General features: G+C 37.2%; 1 protein-coding gene across 7 annotated transcripts in view; it reads left to right on the forward strand.

The window, feature by feature from the left end:
* The window catches only part of NF1 (neurofibromin 1), a 257,559-nt gene that overhangs the window by 228,248 nt on the left and 5,174 nt on the right, over window positions 1-24,137 (forward strand). For 3 of the 7 annotated variants that reach the window (XM_070390396.1, XM_070390399.1, XM_070390397.1), the window contains 11 exons: window positions 1,119-1,245; window positions 2,789-2,920; window positions 4,785-4,920; window positions 6,331-6,488; window positions 9,551-9,673; window positions 10,082-10,212; window positions 10,370-10,470; window positions 12,271-12,413; window positions 12,766-12,812; window positions 14,056-14,272; window positions 19,893-19,946. In XM_070390396.1, the coding sequence (XP_070246497.1) occupies window positions 1,119-1,245; window positions 2,789-2,920; window positions 4,785-4,920; window positions 6,331-6,488; window positions 9,551-9,673; window positions 10,082-10,212; window positions 10,370-10,470; window positions 12,271-12,413; window positions 12,766-12,812; window positions 14,056-14,272; window positions 19,893-19,946 (1,369 nt within the window). The remainder of the gene's footprint in view (window positions 1-1,118; window positions 1,246-2,788; window positions 2,921-4,784; window positions 4,921-6,330; window positions 6,489-9,550; window positions 9,674-10,081; window positions 10,213-10,369; window positions 10,471-12,270; window positions 12,414-12,765; window positions 12,813-14,055; window positions 14,273-19,892; window positions 19,947-24,137) is intronic. The other 4 variants (XM_070390398.1, XM_070390400.1, XM_070390401.1 and 1 more) reach the window with 3 other exon arrangements.

The raw sequence follows: 24,137 nt of genomic DNA on the forward strand, positions 1-24,137 counted from the left end.
ATGTAATATTCTGCAACTTGCTTTTTTTTAACAATATGAACATCTTTCTAAAGCATATATATATATACACACACAAAATTTCATGTGTGTGTGTGTATAATTCTTGCTCATGACTGCAGAGTATTTTACAGAATGCATGAGCCACAACGTATTTAACCTTGCCCATTAATGGACATTTGGTTTGTCTGTTATCTTTTTTTATTATAGAAAATGCTACTCTAAACATCTCTCTACATTTATTTTATAGTCTATGTTTTTCTTTCTTTGAGGTAGAAACCTAGACAGATCTGAACATGACCCTAAGTACTTTCAGTTTTTGCTTTAAAATAAAATCTCTGTGTATAAGAGAATCACAGGGCTTTTTAAAAAAAAAAAAAGCAAATTGCTGGGCCTTACCACTTCCCATGATTCTGAGATGGAACCCAGTACTTTCCACCCTTGAACTAGCATCGTCAGTGATTTTAAGGCAGGTATTCCTGAAACCACACTTTAGGAAATATTGTTAAATACCTTAATTTAGAGGTCAAGTTACATAGCATTTTTGAGTTTCAGTTCTTTGTTTTACCACACTAGACTGTCAAATTCTCCAGGGCTAGTACTTTTTGTCTGTTTAGTTCACTGATATATCAATCAATCGATCAATCTGTAAAATGGAGCTAATATCTGTTACACAGAATTGCTTTAAGGTTTCAGTACATTAATGTATCTAACACTGTTCTATACAGCAGGCACTCAGTAGATATGAGTTCTCTTCATTCTCTTGAGTGTCCAGTCATAGTACACAAAGTGCCAGCTACAATTCAATGCATGGTCTTATTTAAAATAACAGTATAGGTTTTTAAAAGTCACCAGGATATAAATTGACAGTCACTTATTTTGCATTATAAATCAAAGCCGTTGTATCTTCCATCACCTTATTCCCTACATGCTTGACTCTTTTGCACTAATTTATTTCTGGTACCTTAAATGTTCTATGGTATTTTGTAGTCATCTGAAAATAATTTTTCTCAACCTAAAAGGATTATTGACCTTGTCATAGCTGTTGAACGCAAACAAAAACCAATTAAGTGATCCTTCCTGTGTGAACCCATCAACCATCTCATGATTATTTTTAATAGAGTCCAGAGGAAGTGTTCATGGCAATCCGGAACCCTCTGGAATGGCACTGCAAACAAATGGATCATTTTGTTGGACTCAATTTCAACTCTAACTTTAACTTCGCACTGGTTGGACATCTCTTAAAAGGTAGAGGCCTTGTGTCAAAATATTTTTATGAAATAGTATCAAGAAGCCAGAAGTAACTAAAATAGTTGATATAATTTGCCCCATATGTCTTACATTAAATGCAAACTATATGTCTTAGTGAGTTATGTTTTGTTTAGTATGTATTTTAATAGAGCCTGATTTCCATATCAAATACCAAATTTCCTTTAGAAAGCAAGGGAGTTGATTGTTACACAGTTTCTAAGTACTGAACTTTCTAATAGCTGTTTTATTAGTTAATGATACTTAAGTATCTTTTTGGTTATCAAAATAAGACAAATTAATAAATGTTATTTGAGTAACTCATGTTAGAAATTTGAGATTTGACCAGAGATTGTCTTAACTTGTTACTAATTTACTGTTGTTGACTCCTGTTATTACATACCATAGGACCTCGCCCTCTGGTCCCCATTCTCCCACTTCCACATTTCTGTATTACTTACAGCAGTGATCTCCAGTTATTCCTCAAAGTCAGCTCCCTCAGTCACTCATCTGACTTTACTCCCTACTTCTGACTTCACTGAATGTTAGCTTTGGTTGATTAATCTGGTACGGGCATGGCCCAAAACTGCAGTTAACAGAAATGGCGTATAGGGTGAGTCAGAAGCAAAAGCAGTGTAAAGTATAGCCTGGGATAAGTAGCTAGCATGAATTGCTGGTTTTAGATTTGGCCAAAATTAGAGACTCAAGCTAGAACTTGAATCTGCAGTTTTGTATCAATTTAAATGATTGTTAGGCTTGAGGGATCATAGAGGTTCCCCCAGGTTTTTAACCAGGTACACACACACACACACATACACTGGTGTGAATGTATGCATTTTATTTCACCACCTTATGAAATCTTTGCAAAAAAATATTGACCGTTTTAATCTCTAAAGGGAATAGGGATTGCTCAAAAGATACTACACTTACTGCAGGATACCAAGAGATGAATTGCAACTAGGCTGATAAAGTGCTTGCTTATTCTGTATTTCTAAAGGAATATGAAATATTTCCAGTATACAAATCCCCTGTTTTAAATGGAGTTGCATTAGTGATTAAAAGCTGTCCAGAAATCAAACTTACCCCCTAATCAACCCAATTCTTTGACCTTTGGGAGCATATAGTCCTTGTATCATAAGGTTTTTTCCTTTAACTAGAAAAAAAATTAAATGATAAAACCATGTTTTCAAAGCATATCTTAAAACTACAATAATAGGTTTTTAAAAAAAATCCTTGTGCTGTTGTAGGGAATAGAAGATCTGAAACACTTATCATCTTTCCTGATTTTCCTCTCCCTGAGGTACCTTAGTGTTCTAGGGAGCATTATTCTGTTCTGCACATTTTTGGTGCTTAATCCTGTATGTAATTAATTAACTGTTCACATATGTGTATATTTTACCTTCCCCAATGGCTGGTCTCAGAAGGCAGGAGTTCCCCCTTATATATTTCTCTTCTTTGCAGAGTTGCTAGTCACAGAATAAGAATTCAACAAATGCTTACTGAAAGAAAGAATTGACTTCTTGTTTGTTTTTATTTTTTCTAGGATACAGGCATCCTTCACCTGCCATTGTTGCAAGAACAGTCAGAATTTTGCATACACTACTAGCTCTGGTTAATAAACACAGAAATTGTGACAAATTTGAGGTGAATACACAGAGCGTGGCTTACTTGGCAGGTAAAAACACAAAGTAGACAAAATTAATCTTACAGGTGGCGCTAGTGGTAAGAAGAGACAGGGGTTTGGTCCCTGGAGGAGGGCATGGCAACCCACTCCAATATTCTTGTCTGGGAAATACCATGGACAGAGGAGCCTGGTGAGCTGTAGTCCATAGGGTCACAAAGAGTAGGACATGACTGAAGTGACTTAGCATGCACATAAACATCTAAGGACCACAAAAAAGGTACAGACACCTATGGGTTCTTCTGCTGATTGCTTGGCAGAGTAAAGAGTTCACAACTCAGTCCCGTGGTATTGGTTAAAATTTTGAAAGTTTGCCAAAACATTTTTCCTTATAAAAGAATTTGCATTAGTATATGAAATGGGTTCTCTTGTCATCTTTGGTTCGTGACACTACGTAACTCCCTGTTGTCTGTTATAAAATCTAAATGCCTGAGCCTAGCATCTTGACTGGAGAAGGCAATGGCACCCCACTCCAGTACTCTTGCCTGGAAAATCCCATGGATGGAGGAGCCTGGTGGGCTGAAGTCCATGGGGTCACAAAGAGTCGGACACGACTGAGAGACTTCACTTTTCACTTTGATGCATTGGAGAAGGAAATGGCAACCCACTCCATTGTTCTTGCCTGGAGAATCCCAGGGACGGCGGAGCCTGGTGGGCTGCCGTCTATGGGGTCACACGGAGTTGGACACAACTGAAGCGACTTAGCAGCAGCAGCATCTTGAAGGAGAAGGAAATGGTAACCCACTCCGGTGTTCTTGCCTAGAGAATCCTGTGGACAGAGGAGCCTGGGGCTGCTATCCATAGGGTCGCACAGTCGGACACGACTGAAGCGACTTAGCATACGTGCATTGGAGAAGGAAATGGCAACCCACTCCAGTCTTTTTGCCTAGAGAATCCCAGGGTCAGAGGAGCCTGGTGGGCTGCCATCTATGGGACTGCACAGAGTCGGACACAACTGAAGTGACTTAGCAGCAGCAACAGCATCTTGAGCCCTGAAGCAGCCCTCCTGATTCTGTCCTCTTTCTCTAAATGTCACAGGCTTAATTTTTATTTCCTTTCAAAATGGATGGGCTATTTTAAGCTAGTCTGCTTGCCATTTACTAGAAGTGCCTTTATGTCTCTTTAATATTCATTCCTGATGCCATTTGTTTTGCCTAGACTGTCTGCCCCTCCCCTCCTTCCATTATACCATCCTCGCTTGCTGTTGCCCAATTTGTGTTTCTCTTCTCATCAACACTTAGCACTTATATGTAACACAGTTTTTGAACATAGTCTTTTTTTTAAATTGGAGTATAGTTGATTTACAGTGTTGTATTAGTTTCCACTGTACAGCAAAGTGAATCACATACATATATATATATATATTCACTCTTTTTAGGATTCTTTTCGCATATAGGTCATTATGGGGTATTGAGTATAAACATAGTCATTTGATGGAAAGTGCTGATTCCCAGTTTAGCAGACTTCAGTTTGTAGCAACTTTTTTGAGTCATTTGACCTTGAGCAAATCATTTAACATTTCAAAGTATTTTTCTTTACCTAAGAAATGGACACTATAGTCCTGGCCTGCTGACCTTTTATGTTTGTTGAGGTCAAATATACATTAAAGCGCTAGACTCTATAGATACTGTTTAAGTCTCTGTTCAGTGTTTACATGCAGCCTTCCAAAACAGATAGCAAACCCTTTAAACAAATCTGTCCTAAGGGTTTATACCCTTAAACTTCATACTCTCCAAGACTCTTTACATGCATGTTTAGCAGCTGTTATTCTCTTTAGGAGCTTGTAAGAAGTATATCCTATTTTAAGTCGTATTTATGATTTATTAAATTGTTAAATCTTTCTTCTTGTTCCTTTTAGCTTTACTTACAGTGTCTGAGGAAGTTCGAAGTCGCTGTAGCCTAAAACATAGAAAGTCTCTGCTTCTTACTGATATTTCAATGGAAAATGTTCCTATGGATACATATCCCATTCATCATGGTGACCCTAGCTATAGGTAAGTGGGCTTCTCCTCCCATCATTACATAATTTTCATCAGGTTTTGATTTTCCATGCCAGTGGAGTCAAGTAGCAGAGTAATCCAGAAGGTAATATAGAAGGGAAACTGAAGATAATCAAGGAAGAGTGTAAATCAAAACTCATTTTATAAATGTACAGTATTTTATGTGGGTTAGTAGTGAGAAGGGCTTCCCTGGTGGCTCAGACGGTAAAGCGGCTGCCTGCATTGCGGGGGACCTAGGTTTGATCCCTGGGTCAGGAAGATCCCCTGGAGAAGGAAATGGCAACCCACTCCAGTACTCTTGCCTGGAAAATTCCATGGATGGAGGAGTCTGGCGGGCTACAGTCCATGGGCCCGCCAAGAGTCAGACACGACTGAGCAACTTCACTTTCTTTTCTTTCTTTCTTTTCTTTCTTTCTTTTCTTTCTTTCTTAGTAGTGAGAAAGTTCTTCTTACCTGATTGTGCTAATTAGTTAACATTACTTTGTCTCTTTTTAAGCACAAGTCAGTTGAATGATGAAGAGATGATCTAGAAAGTATCAGATTGTAGGAGAAGGCCTTAGGAAAACCTAAGGTGAAATATAAGCAACATTATAAGCTTAATGATAGAAAACTGAGGTAAACAGATTTGTAAAAAGATTTACATGCCAACATATTTATGTATTTACTCATATCACACTAAAGTTACTAAAGATTTTTCTATAGTGCAGATTTAGATAAGATAATCAAATTATATTTGCTGTCATATATGGCTTTGGGTAGCATGTTTTTCACTAAAACATAGAGAAATTCCATAAAATTGGCATCACTTGGAGTTTTTTTATATTTTCAGTTAATGGTACCTTTAAGTGTTAGGTACAGTGTTGAACATAGGAAAATAATCATATATTTTTAGAGCTTGTATCATTAAATTTATCAATATCCCACTTTTTAATAAAAAGCCCTTGGCATTTTCCAACTGAGATGTTAACAATGTATGCAAAAGCTTTCCAGGCATACTTGGTTTTCAGTAGTCTTACTCTTTAGTCATTCCTATGATTATATTTATTTGAGATAATGCTCTTTTTGTTATGGAAAGTAAAAAGTGAATTTGTCTGTGTTCCCCTTGGTTTTTAAACCAGTGGTACAATTGCCTATTTAGACTTGATTTTCTCTTATTAAAAAATGAATGCAGTACAGTTAAGTTGAGCGTTTGTTGAGTACCTGCTATGTATAAGATGTCATGGCAAGAAAGTGAATACCTCCTGGGGATAAATTAAGAGTTTGTTCTCCAAAGTGCTTTAAAGTACAGTTTTAAAATTAATTAATCACTGCCATTGGGAAATAGGACAGCCAATTAGAAGGGCCAAGAATGCTTGTTTTTGTCATCATGTTTATTGATTCTTCTCAATTGTTTTAATTTCTCAGGACACTAAAGGAGCATCAGCCGTGGTCATCTCCCAAAGCTTCTGAAGGGTACCTTGCAGCCAGCTATCCACCTGCGGGCCAGACCAGTCCCCGAGCCAGGAAATCTATGAGCTTGGACATGGGGCAGCCTTCTCAGGCCAACACGAAGAAATTGCTTGGTTAGTTTATCTAAATTATGTAGAAATGTTTAGAGTTGTTTTTAAAAATGGTCAGATACTTTCACTCTTGGAAAATTATTTGAAGCTCTTAAAGATTATCAAAATGTTCTGTTTTTGATGCAGCAAAGTTTTTGATGTCAATGATAAGAGAGTTTGATAGATCAGTTAAGCCATATCAGTTAAGACAGAAGAATGAGAATGAGATCTCAGAACAGTTTTGTGGGGGATTCTTAGACTAAATATTGTGGCTGTACTTGTTTTATTCTGCCTTGTCCAGGCAGCAGGTAAACGAGAGTAGGAGAGACATTAGGTACTCACAGAAAAGGAAGAGTCTCACAGCATTCAGATGCAGCGCCTTTAACAGTATATTTTCCAAAATTATCATCTGTGGGTAGAATATATCACTATGCTATGAAGTATAATAATACTATTTGCCATCTTTTCTTAAAAAAAACAAAAAGGTAAGAGTTTTTGATTACTGTATTTTTTTATTACTCTAAGAAGATAGAATTCTTGAAAATTAAAACTGCTCTTTTATATCAACATTTGCCCATGAGAAATATACCTAAAATGCTGTGAGACCCTTTCCCTTTTCAAAAGCTGAAGTGAATAATGAGAGAACCCACTGATCCCGCCTCACCACAGGTTGAATACAAAGGTGCTCTTACACAGCTTTGGCTAAGGAAGTATAAAATAAGGAACCTGCCAATAAACCATGGTTTCAATGAAACCATGAATGTTAATCACTATGACTAGTCACATAAGACTGTTCTCTTTTGTTTGAGTTTCTTTCTGTTTATACTTTGCCACAAATAATGTTCTAGGAGTTTTCTGATTACTTAGTGTTTTGTGATTCTCAATTTTCATGCCAAGGACATTGTAAATGAAGAACTAACTTCAGAGAAAACGCAATATTGAATTCATTCAACCCATGTGCTAGATAAAAAAGTTATATCGTCTTTGCCCTTGGAGGAGCTCGTAGTTTGATGGCTAAGACATAATCATACAATTGCAACAGCATCCCCGGGTGCCATTAAATATGGCTTGATGAGGGAAAACTGAGGATTGGGGGAAATTAGGAAAAGCTATAGAAGTGAGGTAACATTTAACCTGGGTCTTGAAGATTTGACACCTGTTTGCCAGGTAGACACAGGATAAGGAAGGCATGCATTCAGGAGAGGTGGGAATAGCATGAATAATGCAAAGTCAGGAAAAGCAATGGGGTAGGAAATGAGGCTAGAGAAGGCTTGGAACTAGTTTGTAGGAGACTTTGTGCCATGTTAAGAAATTTAGTCTTATCATGTATCCAGCAGAGATCTTTAAATAGGGAAGGGACATTACAAAATTTTATTTTTAGGAAAGGTTTTTGGCTACAATATGGAGAAAGGGAAGTTTTTTTGGCAAAGGAATCATTTAAGAAATTGTTACAGCAATCCAAGCAAAAAAATGGCATAGGCCTACACTAAGGCAGGAGCAATGGAGGAATGGAGAAAAGGAATCAGCTTTGGGACTTCAGTTTAGTTCAGTTCAGTCTGACTCTTTGTGACCCCACGGACTGCAGCACGCCAGGCCTCCCTGTCCATCACCAACTCCTGGAGTTTACTAGGGCCTGACTATATGGGCCAGGTAGGGCAGGAGAAGGCCAAGAAAGATGTCAAAAGTTTCTGGCTTCAAAAACTGTCTGGGTAGTGACCCCATTTGCAGAGATTGGGGCTAATATATTTATAGCACAAGGTAATTCAGATTGGTTGGTATTATATGTGGGCTTCCCTGGTGGCTCAGAAGGTAGAGTCCCCCCACAATGCCAGAGACCTGGGTTCAAACCCTAGGTTGGGAAGATCCCCTGGAGAAGGGAATGGCTACCCATTCCAGTATGGGATACCTTCAGAATTCTCAGAATGTATATCTAAGAGATAAATGAAAACATACATCTGGAGATCAGGAAGAGAGAAGTGGACAAGTAGCACTTTTAGAATTAATTAGCTCATTAGAGAGCTAAAGCTGTAGGAGTGAAGGAGATCTCCCAGGAAGAATGCAAGAGTGTAAAGTAAAAAGGAAGAATGAAATTTGATACTTTAACTGGTCACTGGCTGAATGTCTAGCCTTGTGACTTCAAGCTAATCTCTTAAGCGATGGCTTCCTCAGTTTATAGGTACAGAAAATGAAGAAGTTAGACTAGATCCTTTGGGCTGTTAAATTATTTGACCTTGATTTTTATGACTATTGTGAATAATTATTAGTATTAAAACTTGAGGTTAATAGAAGATTAAATTTCTCAAGTGTTCAGTTGTCTTCAGTTCTGGGTTTTAAAAAGTAATACTGTCACAAGTATTCCAGATTTATTTTTAGAGCTGCACCAAGAAAAATAAGAGAATTTCTTATAATACAAAGAACAGAAATATGTAAGTTCCAAATAACCCAATTTCAATACTTTTATTTTAAGAGAAAGTTTTTCAACAGTGATAGAGAACCGATTAGAGAAACTCAAAGCCAAGTGAATGGTCCTGCTTGCTATTTTTGAAGCATCTCCCAGTGTATCTATTATTTAATACTTTCAGGCATGCCGATCCTTTCAGTATTTAGTACTTTCAGGCATGCAGAGCTTGAAGAACTAAAATCAAAGTTTGATTTTACCTTCATTTGGAAATTCTTTATATGTTAATGACTTTTTGGCACCAGCAGAATGTCTTAAATTGAAAAAAGGCGGTTCAGACATAATTGATCTTTGCTACTAAGTAGTGCCCATCTCTGTACTTATTATTAAATACTATGCTTGCTGGTGGAGTTTAGTTTACCTCCAGTGTAGTACATGTAATCTCAATTTGATTTGGACCAATGAGGCACATCCAGTCCTGAAAGAGCACAGCTATTTAGCCAAAATTCCTTCAGAAGATGAAGAAATATGGAGAAGAGAGGAACTCTGCCCCAGGGATGTTTGAGCTTTCTTTGGGTCCTAAGTGAAAATGCAAACACTTTATGCCCAAACATTTTCTTTTTAGTATATTCCTATTCACAGACACTGTGGTTAATAAACTTCCATATTCTGTAACTTTTGTTTATAGGAACAAGGAAAAGTTTTGATCACTTGATATCAGACACAAAGGCTCCTAAAAGGCAAGAAATGGAATCAGGGATCACAACACCCCCCAAAATGAGGAGAGTAGCAGAAACTGATTATGAAATGGGTGAGAAACAAAGTTAATAATTAATCTAGATCATTGAAAGTAAGGAGGGAGAGTACATTAAAAGCCATATTTGCTTTCCAGCCATTTCTTAGTGTCCTTAGGATGAAATATAGAAACATTTGCTCTTTTTCAGAAGATAAGCTGTACAGTCCTTAAAATGACAAATACCTGAAATATGTGTGGAAAGTAATCCTACATAGGATTGTAAACAGCATCGTAAACAGCTAGCCAGAACTTTCATATATAGATGAATAGTAATTTTGTATGATGTTTATGTTGATATTTTAAGTGTCTATTAAAAAGCTATTGAATTATAGAAATGACATTAAAATATAGCAGGTGAAGTAGTATCTAGTGTGTTGTATTCAATTAATACAGCTGATTGTATTAATCCATATCTTACCGCAGAAACCCAAAGGATTTCCTCATCACAGCAGCACCCACATTTACGCAAAGTTTCAGTGTCTGAATCAAATGTTCTTTTAGATGAAGAAGTACTTACTGATCCGAAGATCCAAGCACTTCTTCTTACTGTTCTGGTAATCCTTTTGCTTTTTATGTATTTTTTTTTCCTGGTCTACTCTTAGAAGGCCCTCAAGTATTAAAAACATGAAAGGAAGTCTATATTCAGCTTCTCACCGAAACAGATAACAATTCAGCCACAAAATAAAATGTGTTTTGTTTACTTGTTTGCAGGCTACACTGGTGAAATACACCACAGATGAGTTTGATCAACGAATTCTTTATGAATACTTAGCAGAAGCCAGTGTTGTTTTCCCCAAAGTTTTTCCTGTTGTGTAAGTATCTCCACCTGCATTTAACTTTTGTATCTGTCTTGAAGTCAAATGTTTTATAAAAGTTTAGGGAAAGTATCACCCAGTAGTGTTCACTGATTGTGGAGAGGGAAACATGAGGTAGTGGATAGTGATTTTAGCTTAGAGACAGGGGGTTTAATGAGACCTAAGATTTGTTTCGGCCTGTCAGTCAGGACAAACATTTTGTTTATCTTGTTGTTTCCGTTGTGTTCATTGTGATGAGCATCATTTATTTCCTCACTTAGGAGGAAACTGTTAGATTGCTATTAATGTATTTAAATTAGCATACCTGTTATGGTTCCTTTCTCAGTAGAGCTTTTATTTTTAATCCATAGTTGAGTGAAAGCAAAGTTGACCTCTTATTTGGGAGATGAATTTTATTCTCTCTTAAGGGATGAAATCATATTAGCCTCCAAGTGTTCAGATCTAAATAACCCAAAGAAATTTGGGATCCCCTGGAGAAGGAAATGGCAACCCACTCCAGTGTTCTTACCTGGAGAATCCCACGGACAGAGGAGCCTGGCGGGCTACAGTCCGTGAGGTCACAGGAGTCGGACATGACTTAGCAACTAAACCACCACCACCATTCCTAATGTAGGCCTTTTGTGTAGTGTCATTATTTCCTTGTTTTTGTTTTTTATTTTATTTATTTTTATTTATTTATTTGGCTGTGTCTGGTCTTAGTTGCAGCATGCTATGCTATGCTAAGTCACTTGTCGTGTCCAACTCTGTGTGACCCCATAGACGGTAGCCTACCAGGCTCCCCGTCCCTGGGATTCTCCAGGCAAGAACACTGGAGTGGGTTGCCATTTCCTTCTCCAACGCTGTGAAAGTGAAGTTGCTCAGTTGTGTCCGACTCTTAGCGACCCCATGGACTGCAGCCTACCAGGCTCCTCCATCCATGGGATTTTCCAGGCAAGAGTACTAGAGTGGGGTGCCATTGCACAGAATCTTTTAGTTGCAGAATGTGGGATCTAGTTCCCTGCGTGTATGCATGTATGTGTTCAGTCATGTCCGACTCTTTTGCTACCCCATAGACTGTAACCCTCCAGGCTCCTCTGTCCGTGGAATTTTCTAGGCAAGTGGAATGGATTGCCATTTCCCTCTCTAGGGGATCTTCCCAACCCAGGGATCAAACTGTGTCTCTTGAATCCCCTGCATTGACAAGCAGGCAGATTCTTTACCACTGAGCTACCTGGGAAGCCTTTCTTTTTGTTTAATCTTATTTATAAATTTCAGAGTTTTATGTACTTGGCCCTTGGTTATTTTTATTAATGGAGTTAGGTGAGTTAGAAATAGTCGATTTCCTTGTAAGTTTGAATTGGATCATATATTCCACCCCCTCCAAGCTAATTTTGTTCTCCTTATTTGATCTGATTCAGCATTTATTAACACTGACTAATACTAAATTTAGTTTTAACTCCTGGGTACATACCAGTAATCAGCAGGAAGAGATGGTCCTAAAGCATGCTGAGTGGCTGATAGTAGCCAGCCGTGTCTTGAGCAAACAGTCAGCATGTGTAGTTAAGCATGGTTATGTGACATTACTAGTTGGTTGCTTTTACTGTATTTTTCCTGATGACTATAAACACAGAACAAAACAAAACAGAAAAGCAAATACCTTCATATTACATTATAAAATTTGGAAAAGCACCAGGAATTAAAAAAAGCACTCATTACCCTTCATTTTTATCACATTGTTCTAGGAAAGAATATATGTTTTCCAGTATATATTTTCATTTAATTTTCCTTTAAAATGTTCCTCTGTTGACTTTTTTTTAGGCACAATTTGTTGGACTCTAAGATCAACACCCTGTTGTCATTGTGCCAAGATCCAAATTTGTTAAATCCGATCCATGGAATTGTGCAAAGTGTGGTGTACCATGAAGAATCCCCACCACAATACCAAACATCTTACCTGCAAAGTAAATAAATGTATCGGGAGGAGGATTGTTGATGAACTTGACACAGGCGTGCTGCTAAAGAATACACTAGCTGAAGAATGTCTGATGAGGAATAGGCTTGTTCATACCTCTCTAATGTGCATTTTCTTACTCTTAATGTTGTGTTCAGTATGATAACTGGTTGATAACTTTTTTAACTAAAGTATGTTTTTATACTGAGTGTACTTTTGGTGAATTTTAGTCTACTTTGATACTCATCCTTAAAAAAAATGATTTTACTGTACATGTAGGTTTTACATATCGTCAGCTATATAAATTAATTTCTATTAAAAGTGTCATGCTTGTTATAAGAGTAACATTTGATTTGTTGCAGGTTTTGGTTTTAATGGCTTATGGAGGTTTGCAGGACCCTTTTCAAAGGTAAGAAAATTTATTTTTCTCTGCTGACAAAATGAAAATTTTATTTATATAAGTATGCCTGTTTTAAGAACACACAAAGTGCTGAAAAGCAGAATGATTCACACAAATACATACGTTATTTTTATTAAAAGTTTTCTACCTCAAGATTCTTTCCAAGAGGCAATACCTTTAATATGTTTATATACTAGCTTTTACAAAAAAAAAATGAACTAAATTTTTGCTTGACTTTTCAGAAAGGTATAATAAACCTCTGTAAACTTTTCTACCCTCAGTCCCTGATGTAATTGATGACCTTTAGGCACACACTAGGGTATCTTATGATTAGGAAAGAGTATTACATATGGCTGAAATCTACCTCATGACCTGAAATTAATACAGTGTTATATGTCGATTAAGCCTGTTTTTAAAATTACATAATGAAAAAAATCTTACCTTGTGAAAACATTTTTTTCCTCCCAAGCTGTTGCATTAGATTCACTCTTCCCTGAAATTATCCTCATGTGGTCCATTCAGTTTGTTCTTTGATTGGCTTTCATTGATATCGTGTGACATAAATATGTTTTTAATGATTCTCTCTGTATATGCTCTCTCTCCAAATTGATTGAGGTTCCTTGAAGGCAGGACTTCTATTTCTTCCCCTAGTGCAGTGTTCTAGAGATAGGGATGCCAAATCAATGTAAATAGTGTAAACTTTGTTTTAAAAATTGAGTGTTTAGTTTTATTTAATTAATACTGAATATCTCTTGATATGCAAAGGCTATCATTTACAAAATGGGCCTGAAGTCACAGAAATAAGTGTGTCATGCAGAAACTTTTGTGGTTTGATTGCCAGTAACCCTCCATTCTCTTCAGAGTGTTTAGTTAGTTGAATCTCTAAATGGCAGCTGGAATGATGCTCTGCTCATTCTCCCTGTTTTGAAAAATAGTATAGACATCATTCCTAATAATTGAGTTGTCTCAGGATTAATTCAGTCTTTGTCTACGTGTGGCCTCCAGTAATTGCAGGTTCATCTGGAAGCCGTAAGTGTAAGCTGAATAAAATTCCCAGTTGTAAGTCCCATGGTAGTCTATAAATATTATTTTATCCCCTCCCCCACCTTTTTTAATGATCTGTAGTATAAAAGAAGAAAAACAACAAATTAACCCCAAAATAAAAATTGAATTACTCTTTTTTGGCTTCAAAGGGGATTTAGAAAAAATAAAAAAGAATGGAGCTAAAATAATTTCATATTTTCCATTACAGCAAACACAAATCCCAGACTATGCTGAGCTAATTGTTAAGTTTCTTGATGCCTTGATTGACACGTATTTGCCTGGAATTGATGAAGAAACCAGTGAGGAGTCCCTCCTGACACCCACATCTCCTTATCCTCCTGCAGTGCAGAGCCAGCTTAGTATTACTGCTAACCTTAACCTTTCTAATTCCATGACCTCACTTGCAACTTCCCAGCATTCCCCAGGTCAGTAAATGTACTCTTTATATAAATTTGAGCAATAATATTACTATACAACATTAGGAATTCCCTTGTTATCAGTTTACAGCAGATTTTGCTCCTTTTTATTATGAAATTCATCTTACATTTCTTCTTTACCTTGTAGCTGATTTGAATTTTGGTTTCTGTAAAACTTTCTACTTTCAAAGAGTTCAACAAAAATACTGACATGTTTATAGAGTGTTTACATAAAGTATTCCAAGGTTGAAACATTTTTAGGAGTTGAGGCAGGAAAAGTAGCCTCAGGGACAGGTAATCCCTGTAAGTGAACAGAATTATAATTCCCTTACTAGATATACTAATCTTGCCCTAGTGTTTCTGTGTCTCTGACACAGCCTACTCAATCCAAAGAATCTGCAAAGTATAGTAGCGTCCCTATTCCCTACTGCCAGCAACAACCTGAAAATCTAGGAGTAAACAAGCACCCAGACAAAAAAGCCACACCAAAAACATAACATCTTAAAGCCCATAAGCATATTCCTTACTCTGAAGTCACTCTTAGGTCCAAGTGTGGAAAGTATACCAATTCAGCATGCAACTAACAGGTGGATACATTGAGAAATAGCTAATAGCTCGAGTGGGGCTAAGATAAGCAAGATGGCAGAAACAGCAACTGTACAGAACCTTGGGCTCATTCATTGTCAAAGCAGATGATTCCTTATGACTCTGGTCAACCCTGGAGGGGTTACTCAACTGACACCATTGTGTGTATTATAGTGACAGTAATAATGAAGGGAGTCTTCCATTGTGGTCTTGTTTATACTCAGAAAGATATCTTTCTAAAGTGGTTAAAATTTAAAAGGTTTTGTGTTTAAATTTCCATTATCTGAAAAGTTTACTTATGAAACACTTCATGCTATAAGGAAAAGTTATTAGATGTAGTTAAGTGTTAAGTGGATTTTCTTTTAAAAAGCCAAGGAATATATTATAACTACTTTGTATTGTTCAAGATCCATAACTAGAATTTCCAGTTTATAATCCTGGTTTTGCCTGAATATTTAGACATACATAGTTTTGAAGGTTCTAAAGAACTTGGCAAATCTAGTGCCCGGTTCATACATATTATAAATCATTATATTAAACAGCTGTATTCATCTATGATCTGTTAAGCCTTGGTCAACAACAAAACCTTGGTCAGCAGAGGAAACAAATTATATGACCTAGCACTTATTTTCAGTCACCTTACTGCAGCTAGTCAGGTTTCCCCTCCCCCCAAAAATGTAAGAGAAATCTTGCCAACTTTTCCCCTCTATAACTGTGTTAATTTGACCTCTGTCACCTACTCCCTAGGACAGTGTTTCTTCAAGTGTGGTCCCAAGATCACAGCCTCAGTGTCATTTAGGAGCTTGTTGAAACATGGTTGCTGGAATCCCACTCCAGACCTCCTGCACGAGAAACTCTGAGAGTGGGGGCCCAGCGAGCATTTTAACAAACACTCAGGTGATTCTTACTCACTAGAGTGTGCACAGGATCTTGCCCCATTATCAGCATTTCAACTGTTAAAGCCAGGGCAAAACTTTACTGTCTTCTAGATACTGCAGTGACTGCACTCTTTCCCTCGTCACCACCCCTCCCACCCAGCCCTCCAGTATAAAATCTTAGCTCTTTGGAGCTAGAGGGTACTACAGAGGTAATTTAGTTCTGAGCTCACAATGTCATGTATGAAGGGGAGACTGGGCTTAGAAGAGCCAAGTGAATTGCTTTATCACACAGTCTTATCTAGAACCAAGGCCAGTGTTCTTTCTACCGCATTCGTTGCCTTCCATATCTGCCATCTTTCTTCCTTCTCTTTCCTTGCTTTTCCCTTTTTCTTTCATATATTTACGTCTGTCTCATTATTTCCATCTGCCTTACCTAAGTCTGCCACTCCTTTTCTTCTGTAGAGCTCTCTATCGTCTGGGTTAGTCAACCACTGAAGTTGATCACCACTAGAAAATCCGTAGACTCTGCCTATATTGATCCTCTTGTTTTTCAAGTTTGGTTCATTTTGACCAACCTTTTGCTTCTTGGGCTACTAAAGAGATGTTAAAGCTGGCAAAATGATTAGTTGTTTTTATATTGACTTTTGGTTTTTTTTAATCCAGACTACCAGGGATATTTCTGCCTATTTTTACCCACTGATAGAGACAATAAAATAATCAGATTAAAATACAGGTACCAGCACATATTCTGGTAGTTGATGAACTGTTCATGTCCTGTGTTGATTGAACATTAACCATATCATTTGCTTAGAAAAATAGTCCTACTCTGCAACCTCTTACTTAGAATTGTCTAGAAAAATCAAAGAATAGCATATGTGGTTTTGGTTACAGTTTTAAACCTACAGTGTCACCTCCAGTAGCTCTCCAAAGATGGCTGCTTGAATAGATTCTAACACCCTGAAAACCTCTGACTATTCTGAAATGAAACTGAAGTTTAAAAGTGATAGAATTATTTCTTTAGAATAATGGTGTTCAGCATTTTCTCTCTAAATTGTATGTCCTTTGGTTTGCCCAGATTATTTTACTACATTTTATTAGAGAAAGAGTTTATCTTTTCATTAGTCACTTTACTCTTTGATGAAACCCATTTGTATCTCTAAATTGTGGATTTATCTCCATGAAAGGATCCTGATTTATCTATCTGCCTAAATTATTGTGTTTTTGTCATTTGTACTTAGGTAATACCTCTGATAAGAGTTTATACTTTCTAACTAGGCATGCTGTTTTATATCTTTAGGTCCTTGTAATCTTATATCCCTGTCTCCTCAATTCTTTGTGGAACTGAGTTTGCTGATATCAAAGGGCTAAAAGAAGTGATGAATCTAATCCAGATTCACAGCTCACTCCAGCATTTCAACTTTGGTATTTAGTTGAATAGAAACCAGAATATTTCCCTGTCTCCACTTTCATTAGCCATGTGCTAAGCAGTATTTAAAGAATCCCTGTGTCTCTCCCTGAAATGGACCATGAGTGTTGCTTGCCATTAATTACCCAAAATCAACCCACACTAGTCTACTGAATTTTAAGCAGGTGTAAGCTCTGTTGCTTTATGTCAAAAAGCAGAAGATGCTGATCTGCACACAGCTCAAACTTTGCTTCAAACTTTCCGTCAGTTTAAGACTTTGCTTTCTGGATCTTTGGTACTTAGCAGGATTGACCACTAAGCTGTATCTTCTTTTGGTCCCCAGTATTCTCTGCCATCAAATTAGCTACATAAGAAGTTCGTGAACTCCCTAGCCCTCCCCATTAAGCATTAAACCTTATTTAAGTAAAAATTATGATGATAATTCAGTAAGTCACCAGCTTCTGAGGAAGTGGCAGTCATTTACATAAAGCCAGCGTCCCTGAAAATGCATTCTTCTTGACAGATGATCATAGGCCATTTGTCTATCCCCTTAACACAAGGAGGATTATTTTATAAGTTTTATATTTTTATATATGAAGATACATAAATGACTGTCTTCTGACTCCACTCCTCGCAGAAATTGAATTTGTTATCTGTGGAGCCAGTGGAGTATACTCAGAGTTCATTGCATATGAAATTATGTTAACTGTGGCCCTTTTACCCAAATGAACATAGAACTTTGTCTTTTCAGATTTTCCCACATGCCATTATCAGAACCTTGAAGAGAATCTATAACATTTACTCTTTGATAAATAAGGATATTTCAAATTTGATATTGTGATCCATTCTTTGGTCCAGTGTAGCTGAGCTGGACATGAATTGAAGAACCAGGATTAGAGCTAGAAAATTAAAATGTTATCTACTAAAAATGCTGTATATGGGACTTTCTCTTGCTTAAGAAGGCCATAAGTGGCTCTCTAACAGGGTGAGCAAAGATGCCTTTTTAAAACCATGTTATGAGTGCTTTATAACCATTTCCAGTATGCATTTCAAATACAGTCTTCCTGTATCCTCTTCAGATGTTAAAGAGCAAGTATACTAGAAATAAATATCCAGATGGCATTATATGGATTTGGTGGGCTACGGTCCACGGGCCCGCAGAGTTGGACACAGCTGAGCACACAAGCAGTAGTTGCTGGATGACAGTATTCATTAAAAAGAGATTAAATAGATTCATCTACAGTATATTAAAATTTAATTTATATTCTACTGAGACCTCCTAATATTTTTCACACTGTAATTTAATTCAGTAAACACTCAAACTCATATATTGTAGGTATTCAGTAGGTACTCCAGAACATTTAAAGATGACAGAGACCCTGGTCCCCAGAGACTTGGCAGTTTTTGCCTATGGATCTCAGTATTCAATTTCAGCTGAAGTTGTTATTTCCTTCCGAGGCATGTTTAACAAATCCTTTGTGTACACAAGTTCTTTGATTTTTAAGTACAAGATTAATACTACAATACTCTGTAGAAAATAACCCCAAATCCAGATTTTGTCTTGAATTATCAGAGATGTTCATTGTTTACTACATGCAAGGGACTCTGTTAAACCAAGGGAAGTGGGGACACTAATAAGACATGAGACCTGCCCTCGAATAGATTTCAGAACAGTGAGAGTGGCAGGGTATACACAGTATACTGTTTTGACCTCTTTTGTGACCTTTTGTACTTACATTGTACCTTGCAACTGTAAAGTATTCTCATCATTCAGAAGGACATCTGTTTGGAAAAATCAGGTGATAATTATGGCTAAAGTTTAATAATATATTTTTTACCTCAAAAATATATGAGATGTATATTATATTTTTTAGCAAAAATAAGCCTATGATCTATTTTAAATATTTTTTCACTTGAAAAAAAATCTTAATTTTTTTCTTTGATCAGCTTATTTTACTGTTAGTATTAGAGCAAGAATATTTTTAGAGCAAAGACCTAGTTAGTGGAACTTTATTTTAAATTCACTTCTTTCATTTCGTTTTGGGTCTGTGTCCAAGACTGTCAGTTAGTTATTCAGTCCTTTTGCTTCTGTAAGGTAGACCTCCTTCCCAGAAAGCTGAGTGGATCAGCTAGGAATTCTAAGGACTCCAACCCCCCAGTAGTGCTGACAGCTGTGTGCAGAAAGGGTCAGTTCATCAAAACCATTTCTGCAAAGAGTAGACTTAGTCATACTTCTGCTGTGTTTACCAGGTTTAATGTGTCCCCCTCTCAGAAGAAACATAAGATACCTCTATTTTGAGACTACTTAAAGTCTCCAAAGCCATTTTTTTAATGTTTTATGAAACTACTTATGGTAGTGCAGACCTTTATTTAGTATATTCTTGATTTATTTTTCTTCTTTTTCTTTGTTATCACCTTCTATTTAAGGGAGAAAAATCATTTTAAACTGAACAACTGGTTGGTGTAATTTCTGCAAATTTTCCACTTCATTTTTTAATGTAATTCTTGATTTACACTAAAATCCTTCTAATAAGGGTGGTAAAAACACATCTGTCTGTAAAATTGTAAGTTCTACCATTTATTAATATTTAAGAGTTGGTAATATTTAGGAAATAAGCAGTCAGTTCAATAATTAAAACTAGAATCCTCCTGAAAAACCAAGAAAGTTAATAATTATCCAGTATCTAATCATATTTCACCCTTTAAAAATCTTATGAACATCACTCACTTTTGTTTTCTCTTCCATTCTGTGTCTGTGAAGCTTCTCTGCCTTGCTCTAAATCAGCAGTTTTCATGCAGCTGTTCCCTCATCAAGGTACTCTCTACTTTTGTCATCTTTGCACGAATTACTGCTTACCCTGCGCTCATCCCGGGCACATGGCATGAGACTTCATTCACCAATCCCTGTAAGCAGAGTCTGGCTCAGGCACATAAAGGACTTGTAAGGCCATTCCTGTAAGGTCTGAATGCCTCTGGCACCGCAGGGCCAGGACTCGTCTTGGTGGAAGAGCTGTGCAGGTTCCCCGAACACTGAAGATGCTGTCCCGGCCCTAAACTAACACAGGCAGGTTAACAGGAAACTCCAGGGAGAGTTACTGGAGCAAGGAGGGTATGTGGTGTGGGGAAGAATTTTTAGCTTAGGAAGTATTTATTTCATATATAAATAATGAAGCTAACCCCAGCGTTTGCTTAGAAGTTAAAGCTGGCTGTCTTTTTTAATCATCTGTGCTAAAAAAAGAAAGGAATGTGGTCCTCAGTTAGCTCAAAGGACTAAGAAGAAAAAAGTGTGATGCAGTTATGTCTCATTTATAAAGGATGCCTGTTCTTTCTTTTACTCTTCAGTAATTAATACACAGAAAGATGAGACCTGTATAGAAAAAGGTGTCAGCAATTGAGAAAATCCATTACAAATATTTTTAAAGTTCCTAATCTTTTGTATATCTAGCTCAAAAGATGAATAATTCTAAATATATAATTAACACATCTCCATCAGTGTACTTCCTAGTAGCGCTAGTGGTAAAGAACCCACCTGCCAGTGCAGGAGACTCAAGAGATGTGGGTCCGATCCCCGGCTTGGGAAGATCCCCTGGAGGAGGGCATGGCAGCCCACTTGGGTGTTCTTGCCTGGAGAATCCCATGGAAGGGGCGCCTGGGGGACTACAGCCTCTAGGGGCTCAAAGAGTCGGGCAGCACTGAAGCCACTGAGCACAGCATGCACACATGAAGAAGCTGGAGTTATCTTTTCTTCTAGGAAAGCTTAATGGCATTTCTTGCTTATTTACATAAGCTTCAGTAACTTTAAAAATTCCAGTATAAAATTCAAGTCCTATGCATTTGCTGTAAAACTGCTTTCAGTACTTCACTTTTTTTTTTCCAGTTATTAGGAGCATCTTAATTTGTGAAGTAATTATGTGCACAAAATCTTCACCTAGCTTATCTGATTGTTCTAACCATCCTTTGAAATAGGCATATCTACTGTTAATTTTAATTGCGAGATTAAGAACTAAAACAAAATAAAAGTTCTCATCGAGACAGACTGGACCCTGGGTCTTCTGATGTGCCTAATTATATATGCAACAAATGAGCCCTCTGACACCTTTGCCTTCTCGTAGATGCAATAAGAATTTTCTGACAGGTTTGCCATAAGATCCATGTGATAACTAAGCAGTGCAGATTCAGGGGCCTTACTAGAGCCCTGTGCAGGTGGCAGGGTATTTGGATTATTATTACGTTTTTCATTTTCTCCTCAGTTTCTCAAGAACTAAAAAGGATTTGATCCTTTTATTTTTTCATGAAAATATTAGATTCCAGTTTGAGAGATCATTTTGGTGTTTAAAAAATAGGTGACTTTAAGTATTTTATTATTTGTCGGGATGGAACTATATCCTAGTTGTCAAAGTAAACCCTGATACCTGCCTTCAAGGAACTCATGTGTGAGCAGAGGAGGTAGATATATAATGGATTTACCTTATTTAATCTTAGTGTAATGATTGTTTTCCCACTTTCTCAGTTCAGTGAATTTTGGCCAATAACACCTTTTACTTAGGATTTCATCTTTACCTGAAACCACTGCAGTTCACTAAAGCACAGTGCTTATTAATACACTGCTATGAAAAATTTTCAGCTTCTTCTGCCCTGCATGTTTGTAACTGGCTGCATGTTTAAGAACAGCATATCTAAGGGAATTTAAATTAGTAAGTCAAGACTACAGAGGTTTTTAACCTTTTATTTCACCTGAGTGGTGACCTCCAAGTTTCTGTCACTTCATGGATTTCTGCTTTTGTGCCCACCGAGAGTCGGAAGGGAAGGCCAGTGCTTAGGGGCATAAGAGTCCAGGATACAAAGCTTCCAAGAGGCTTTGATAAGTGGGAGTGTAGGACCAGGGTCTCCTCACTAATATAAAATGTCATGTGTACCAAAGCAGGGTGGATCTGTCTCCGTTTAGGCAATTGGGCTGATATCTGAGAGTTTTTCCTATAGAATATCAAGACCAAATCCTTCACTAGCTTCTAGAAAGGTTTCTAGTTTTAATTTAAGAGGGTTGAAAAGAAGAATGCTGCCAAAATTCTCAAAAGTGAGAATTAAGCTCAGAAACCAGGATACTAGGATCATTCTGTTTCATACTAACTTGGCTGTTTTCAAGATGCTATTTTTGATATAAATATAATGCTTTTTAAAATTGATTTTACAAAAGCCTCCAAGGTTTTTAAGTCAGCTTCTCCTTTGATCCTTAAAATAAAACATTTTTGCTGTGAAATCGAACTTAGGAATCACCACCATGCCACATTTACCTGTGTGTGACTTGTAGGGTTGGGTCACTCAGTAGGAAGAAAACACGCACGCAAAAACACAAAATGAATTGAGATGAAAATTGAATTTGAAAGTAAAAACGGGACATCCACCTCTCACATAGCATTGAAACTTTGGGTTATAAGTGACAGTCCTGAGTCAATGATACTTTAAAATTTTTAATTAAAAGGAATATACCTGTGTACGGGGAAAAAATTAGAAATTCAGCTAAATAGAATAAAAAAGAGTCAGCTATAATCCCACCACTCTAAGATAATCACTGTTTATTAACATTTCGGTGCCTCTCCTAATTTCTCTTATTTATGTTGTTGAAATCACAGTAGGTGTAAAACTTTATTGCTTGTTCTTACCCTTAACATTTAAAATTTTATTTAGAGGTCTGAAGATTATTTGTTTAACAAAATAGGAAATGAAATACTCTTAGTATATCTTTTGAAGAAACCTTCACCCTAGTGACTTACTCTGATTATAATTTATATAACTTTAATTCTTAAGAATTAAACTGAACAGGCACTTGTCCTCAGATGGAAGCTTTGCCTCCTTGCAGTGTGATGACTGCTCCCCCAATCCCCAGCCCTAGAAAGAGCCATATTCTAGCCAGGGATGTGGCTTCACCAAAGGTGGTCACACAAGAAAGGACCCCAGGGTGGAAGATTGCTGGCAGAGGGCCACCAGCTCTCTGGTGGTTGACACTGTGTCCCTCCTGATGACCATCTCTTGATTGTTTCAAACTCTTTTCTGTAAAGTTCCAGTTTTGCCTGAATCTTACTTCCTATTAAGGAAATAACCCTAGATAAGGAACTGTTGGACTTGAACTTGTAGGCCAGATGCATATTTGAGGAAAGGGAAGGTCAAATACACAGACAAGTTCATGATCCTTTCAGACGGAAGAAGCTAAAAACAGTATTGTCTTTTCCAGTAAAAATGTGGTGCAGCCACACTGGCGATGAGAGAGGTTGATGCTGTTTGACTCTCGCCAGTTGCAGCCACCACATTTAAAAACGGAAGCATTCTGTTCAACCAATGTTTGTTGAAAAAGACATCAACTAGATCTTAGAGAAAAACAAAAATGAGTAATAAATTATCTCTGCCCTTCTAGGTGCTTTTATTCTAGTAGAGAAAATATGACATATACATAAGTTGTGATAATATAGACAAAATATAAATGCATATAAAAGCAGGGAGAATGCATCAGGAAAGAAACAGAAATGAGAAAAAAATGCAGGTTGCCCTTTATCTTGTAGAGATCAGTAAGGCAATTGAAAGAGCTGCACACACATCACAGAGTGCAAGGTGCGTTCAAAAGGTGATAAGCGGTCTTCTTTCGGTTTTGTTATTTCTTTTCTAAATAGCTCTGGAGCAGATTCAAATGAATATGCAGAAGGGAATAAAAATCATCCAGAATTCTGTCACCCAGAGAAAAGTTCTTTGAACATCACAGTGTATCTTCTTCCATTTATCTTTCTACCCATAGGATTAGATCAGAACAGATTCATTGCAGGTTCACGGCCCTTGGCTCCCAGAGAGGTGTTGCTGACATTTCTAATGCTGCACTCACACTACCAGCCCAGGGCACTTTTCCATATGCCTATGTTCCTTTGATAACCTCAAGACAGCAACCCTCTAGCGACCCTCTAAATCAGACCAGGTGCCTGTAGATGCCTCATACCTTGAGTGGAATTCAAGGCTAACTCCA

This window comes from Bos mutus, chromosome 19 (genome assembly GCF_027580195.1).
Source record: "Bos mutus isolate GX-2022 chromosome 19, NWIPB_WYAK_1.1, whole genome shotgun sequence".
Classification (NCBI taxonomy): Eukaryota; Metazoa; Chordata; class Mammalia; order Artiodactyla; family Bovidae; genus Bos; species Bos mutus.